A 6,890-nucleotide genomic window follows, 5' to 3' on the forward strand; every position below is an offset into this window, starting at 1 on the left:
CATATTTAACATCTGAGAGAATTTAGTTTTACCTTTTTTAACAAGTGAAATCCTACATAGAGTTTTTAAATGTTTGTTGCTTCATACCAAATCTTCATAAAAACAAATAAGTGATAATTAAAGTACAGCAGAGGTCATTATGTTAGAAACTGGAGGTAAGTGCTGCCTGAGGAGGAGTGTCTCCAGAATACAAAGACACAAGTCACCTCTGATTTTAAATCCAGGAACAAGTGAACGTCTCGACTCACCGACCTCGCAGAGCTGCTCCGTTAGAGTCAGCCGCTGCACAACTTTATGAATTATCCTTAACCTTTATCCTCAGGCAGTGAAGGGCAATAAGAAAATGTGATGCATGGAGGTATTAGATGGTAAATCAAGACTGTATTACATCGAGCTGAAAGCTGCTGGACTCCTCTCTCTCTCTGTCTCTCTCTCTCTCCCTCTCTTTCTCTCTCTCTCTCTCTGTCTCCCTCTCTCTCTCTCTCTCTCCCTCTCTCTCCCTCTCTCTCTCTCTCTCTCTCTCTCTCTCTCTCTCTGTCTCTGTCTCTCTCTCTCTCTCCCTCCCTATCTCTCTCTCTCTCTTTCTCCCTAGCTCTCTCTCTCTCTGTCTCTCTCTCTCTCTCCCTCTCTCTCTCCCTCCCTCTCTCTCTCCCCTATCTCTCTCTCTCTCCCCCCCTCTCTCTCTCTCCCTCCCTCTCTCTCTCCCCCTAGCTCTCTCTCTGTCTCTCACTCTCTCCCTCTCTCTCTCCCTCCCTCTCTCTCTCCCTCTCCCTCTCTCTCTGTCTCTCTCTCCCTCCCTCTCTCTCTCCCTCTCAAGAAATGAGCAAACATTTGGTGACTATGACTTCTATTTTTGTTGCCGTGGTATTACAATTAGATATTGAAATGAAAATCATATAGAGATTTAAAATTCTGAATTCAAATGTAGCTACAACACTTTCAATATCAAATCTACTCCTGTGCTCGCTTACAGATTTTGCAGCTTTATGCAGGATGAATAAGAGATTAAACTCCTGATGATGTGCGCTGATTGAAGGGCAGGAAAAAGTTTAACCACAAAGTTAATTATTTGTCAGAGGATACAACCCTGTCTCCACTAACCCTCCTCCTGACCGGGGTTTCTTTCTTTCTCCACATTTTGGTTTTGCAGGTCCCAATCTTTGCGTTGTCACCTTAAGGAAAACGTCCCACCCTCCCTGCCTCTGTCTTTTTTTTAAAACTTATTCCATGTGTTTTCTGTTCTCGTTTCCAAAGGTAATTTCGGAGATCGTTACTTTGGCACCGACGCTCCGTCAGACTGGTGTGAGAGCGACGAGGGGATGGACTTCTGAAGTGTGAGGACGTGCTGCAGCGTTGTTACAAAAAACACTTAAGAGCTGTAAAAACTCCTCACAGCCTCACTGGACTTCCTCCTGACTGACGAGGTGACGCTGTACACACGAGAGGAGTAGTAATCATCCACTTTTATTCCAAATTCAAAGAAATCATGAACACAGCGCTTAGTGTTTGGATAATCAGAATCAGGCTCACTTCACATCAGTTTGCATTCAGCTTCTAAGAGACTTTGTGGAAAGTTAAGATCTGCTCCTCAGCTGACGTGTTTACCAAAGTTTGCGACACACGACCTCTTTCCTGTTAGCGCTCGGCTCTGTGCGATGTCGACAAACAAAGTGGAGGAATAAGAGAACTCGTGTCTGTGTGTGATTCTGAATCTTACGGGATCGTTCCTCTTCATGAGCCATGGAAACACCTTAGAAGAAATATCGTCTTTTCAGGGCACGGGGCCGGACCGTAGATGAGTTTGTGATCAGTGAGAGCAAATTTTGGATTTTAGTTTACACTTCAAATTAAAGGAGATGGACGGCTTCCTGTTCTGCAGGAGGCTCGTTGGTTTTTATCCATAGATGGAGAAACTAAAGCTCCTTTCAATTTCAGATTTCACTCTGGCATCAAAACAAATCTCTGCAGTCGTTACACCTTCATACTTCCTCATTGAACCTCAAAATAGGATGACATCGACGCTCAAGCGCTAGATTTTTTTTTTTTTTAAATCCTTTCCTTAATTTATAGCCAGCGCCTAATCCAAGTTGTCTTCAGATGAATTCAGATTTATTCAACATGAAATCAAATTCCTCAGTGTCAATATGAAGGCACAACATGTGAACAAACAGCACCAGCTTTGCACACATACACACAAACAAACACATGTTCTGCCCACTCTTAACGTCTACAGTGGTGCTGGATCACCTCTCTTTAGCCTTTAGCCTTTTTTCTACAGCCTGTGTAAGACGGGGCGGCTATGCCTCAGTGCTAAGGTGTAATCGGGGGGGCAAAGTCATTCCACCTCTGAGCCGGTGCTACCCATCGAGATGTGTTACCATGCCACTCTGTGCAGTACAGGGAGAATTATTTGTTCGGGGCTCTTCCCGTTTTTCCTCTAAAATCTTTTTTATTTTAGAGAATCAAAACATGCTTCTCGTTTCTTTACGGTGCAAATGCAGCGAGTACTGGTGTTTTAAAGTGATTTTGTACTGGGAGTATTATCATGATGGGATCATTGTCCATCAAGATACCCTTCCTCTGAAGCACCAAAACATCCTCCCCACACTCTGTTAATGCATACGGGGACACGGATAGCGTCTGCTCTCGTTTTGCTCTGTGGTAGCATTTTCCTTCAACAAGGCAACACATCTCAGAGCACTGACGGTAAAACAGAGGCGTAAAAGAGGTGTAGAGGTTCCAAGCAGCGAGAGTGTCCAGAGCTGTGTACCGGTCGTGCCTCGTGTGCTTCCACATCACTTTAACACTATAATGTACAATCACACACTGGGATGCCAGTTTTGTGCTAATTTGAGGTTCAGTGTAAAAAAAAAAGTATAAAGGTATCGTCGTTGTGGAGCTTCGTTACGGCGCTAAGGTGAAATCTCACGGTTCTGTTACTTCCTCTGACGTTGGCTCATGAGAGGAACGACTTCTCTGCACATTTCCTCCTCTGTGACATTCACAGTCCGGCCTTCAGCGGGCTGCGTGGAGGAGGCAGAAGATACCTCATAATGCTGCTGCTGCTGCTGCATGTTCTCATTATGCATCTGCATGTTGGAGACACACCAGCTTATAAACAAACACAGTTTTTATGAGAGAGGCCACCTTCACTATCTAATCATATTGTTTGTGAGAATTGAAGGTCGAAGCTAAATCTTTAGCTGAGTCATTCAGGTTCAGATCTAAACTGAAAGTTATCTCAAACTTTAAAAATTGGACATTTAAATCTGTTACGTTGTCTTCAAGCCGGCGTCTCTCTCACGACACTTTGTTTTGTTTACATTAAAGTGCGCAGGTGCTGCATGTCACATCACAAACAGGGTATAAAGGTTTCTATATCGCGGGGTTAACCCGATTTTTATTTCACTGCAATCTCAAAAACTTGATGCTGCGAATTTGTGCCAATTTAATCTATAATCTGAATGCTTGAATATAACGTAGATTGTGATGTCTGTGATGTGTTTCTGTCGCTGAAGCTGCAGAGAAAAGCATTGAATTCTTGTACTCTCGTTTCGGCCGGAAGATCTTTACAAATATTTCAGTAAAGTCTTGTTGCCTTCAGAGAACAGAAGTTGTAAATAATTAATCTTGAAAAAAATAAATAAAAAAAATCCAGAGTTCCTACGACGATTCTCTGATGTATCCCTGTACTTCATAGTGTTCGATGTTCACCCGTGCCCACCGAGAGTTTCTATGACAACAGTCTCTATGACAACAGTCTCTATGACAACGGCCGCTGTATGACCGACACTGCTCCGGTACTTTTTACTGCATGTTTTATGTTTGAGATTTTTTTTTAATTTCCCGATCAGACACGGAGCAAAGAGGATGTGAGTACAAGACACGATCTGTAGGGAATATCATACATTTGTAAAAAGAGCGCCGGTTACGTCAACAGCGCCTTTCTGACAAGTTGTAATCATTTCCGGTGGCCATTTTCTGCTGTGAACGCTCTCCTCCTTGAAAACAATTTTAAAACAGACTCTGGTGCTGAGAAAAAAAACATTAAGGACACGGCCTTATAACGGCGTAATCTTTAAAAATGTAATCATTTGTTTTTGCCCAAAGACGTTACATGAAAGAAAAACAACGCCTTGTATTTAAAGACAGTTCTGTCTAAGTCTTTGAGGATGCAGGAGAAGGTTCCTTTAGTTTAATGTAATATATTAGTGATGCAGCGTGTCGTTTAATTTTCTGTTATAGCGTTAGAAAGGCTTTGCTCTGCTGGTGAAGCTTCAGAGGTCTGTACTGTACATTAATGAACAACTCAGGCAAAGTTCACTAAAAAAAACAACAAACAGCCCGAGGATTTATACTTGAACAAGAAGAGTGATGTTAAAGGGAAACAATCACGTGTTGTTTTATATTTTGTTGTTGTTTATTTTTTAAACCATTGCTGAATTTTGGATTTAAACTTAAAATTTAAGTTTTAACTTTATTCTGTCCGTTGTTAAAATCTTCCCGTGGAGCTTTCTCTGCACTAATGAGAAAAGTTAATACATTTTTCAAAAGGTAAAAACGTTTAACGTCATTGTTAAAGTTTGAAGCAATGTATCGCTCGGCTTTAGCTGCTAATTAGCATGAAACAGCTGTCTAGAAGGTTTTTTTCATTGACTTTAAGGTCACATATTATGCTAAATCCACTTCCCCATGTTTCTCTAACACTAATATCCAAGTCCATCGTCTTTTACCTGCTCCACTTTTCAGAAAATGAGTGCTCAAACAGGCCGTTTGGAGATTTTCCCTTCATGACATCACAAAGGGCAGTAGCCCCTCCCCCAGGTGGGTGACACTCCCACAGCTAGGTGTTTGTTCTGCCCTCTGAGTCTGCCTTCTCACCGTAAACAATAGGACATGGAGCGAGAAAGACCGAGTACACCAAAGTCCTTCCAGAGAGGGGGCGTGGTCAGACACAGCTCATTTACATATTTAAAGGTACAGACACAGAAACAGCCTGTTCTGAGCGGGGCTGAAATAGAGGGGTTTATAGACATGATCAAATACAGGATCAGAGTGGATTTAGAACAAGAAACTTCATAGACATGTTTTGAGGAGCTCTGAGACTTATTCAAACTGGTTGAAGAGGAGGAGAATATGTCACCTTTAAGATTAAAGCAGCATTTCATTGTGAACTGATCATATTGTTGATACAGACATTGACCCATATGGAGGCTTTTATTTGTTCTGTTAACATTTATTTTCTGGCTCTTTTTTTTTTTACATGTTTATCTTAATTTATTTCATGTTTTTACAGAATTTCTCCAGCGTCACTTTGCCACATGACATCATAGTCCGTTACAGTGTTCAAATATGATGTCATTAAACTTCTGACAGATTCATTCCCCCGTTACCATCGGTCCATTTGAACAGGTTGATTTGAAGATGAAGCCTCGTTAACGGGACAGTTTTGACTTGACAAACAAACATCAACTAGAACCTTCTGTTAACAACATTCATACATTCATGTGATGTTCAAATCTGCAGGTACAACCACTCTGTATGTCTGGAGGCTTTACTTTGACTGTTACTGCTCGTTTGTGTGTCGGTTTCTGTCTGGACCTGCTCTGTATGTAAACTGTCATCAGATACGTTTTGATTTAATTTGCAGCTTGTTAAGTTTTATAAATTAAATAAAAACTGACCTGACGATAAAGTTTTAACCAGATTATTCCTTTGCCTATTCTACAACTTTTTAAAATATAACACTGGTGAGTGGCAGTAGATCTGTCTGTAGGGACTTGGGTTGGGAACCGGAGGGTCGCTGGTTCAAGTCCCGATACGGATCAAGTCTGGAAGTTTGTCTGGTAGCTGGAGAGGTGCAAGGTCACTTCTTGAGGACTTAGTGCATGTTCATAGGATCCTGTTTGTACATGTGTGTGTGTGTTTCAGCCTGTGTGTGTAACATGTTCAACAACAAAGTGTAAAACTGAATTTATGAAAAATAGAAAAAAAGATAAAAAGACAAAAAGATCCAAAAAACGAGGGCCGGAAATCAAAACTACAAAAATATAAGTTGTAGCTGTAGCTCAGATTCTGTCCTGATGTTTAATTACCGTGGATTGTCCACAAGGGGGCAGCAGACTTTTTGTTTACAGGGGAAGTGACGCACAATGCAGTTCTTACGCTGCCTTCAAGGGCTGTGGGAGATAATTGTTGTAACTTTGTCTATTGTACATGTAGGCAAAAACAGAAACAAAAATGACTTAGTAGAATCGAATTCTCTATAAACATTAAATAATTCAAAGATTTCATGAAAAAGTCTTACGAAGGTTTTGGATAATGAGACGCAGAAAAAGTCCACATAAATAAACTGAGAATTGATGTGTGAGGAAAGTAAAGATTAACCAAACAGAGAGTAAACCAGTGCAGTACATGAAGCATGAACTATAAACAAAAGGAGCACACAGTTATGAGTAGTGAGACGGCATCCACGTGCTGCAGCCAGCAGGATGACACAGGTGAGCCTCTGTTTTCTCTATAGCCACGCCCACACAGGTGACAGAGTCAGGTAGAGGAGAGCCAGAGGAGCAGGTAACTGATGAAGGCTCACAAACTTAATCCAAAGCAGTGGCCCAAAATGCAATGACAGTAGGAGCCCCATCTGACGTCACTTGTTACCCCGCTAAGTGTTGCTGTGAAAACCAAAGTTTGTCAATGAAAGTCAACGAAGACTAATTAAGAGGAACTACCTGTAGGAGAGAGAAATGAAAAGGGAAAAAAGGAAGAGGAATATGCGTCGGGACACAGGCAAACCACCATGACGCTTTGCAAAAGGCCCCAACAGACCGAAGAGTCACCACTGCAGAGTGAATGGGGATTTTCTATTGTTATTATTATTTATTATATTA

The 6,890-nt window shown here is 41.5% G+C and overlaps 1 protein-coding gene across 2 annotated transcripts in view; it reads left to right on the top strand.

The window, feature by feature from the left end:
* Positions 1–5,695, top strand: part of si:ch211-243j20.2 (uridine-cytidine kinase-like 1) — a 34,005-nt gene extending 28,310 nt beyond the window's left edge. For both annotated transcript variants that reach the window (XM_029281497.2, XM_065963863.1), the window contains exon 15: positions 1,255–5,695. In XM_029281497.2, coding sequence (XP_029137330.2) covers positions 1,255–1,331 — 77 coding nt within the window. In that variant the 3' untranslated portion in view covers positions 1,332–5,695. The remainder of the gene's footprint in view (positions 1–1,254) is intronic.
* Positions 5,696–6,890: the final 1,195 nt, after the last annotated feature.

Source organism: Labrus bergylta, chromosome 15, assembly GCF_963930695.1.
Source record: "Labrus bergylta chromosome 15, fLabBer1.1, whole genome shotgun sequence".
In the NCBI taxonomy this organism is placed as follows: Eukaryota; Metazoa; Chordata; class Actinopteri; order Labriformes; family Labridae; genus Labrus; species Labrus bergylta.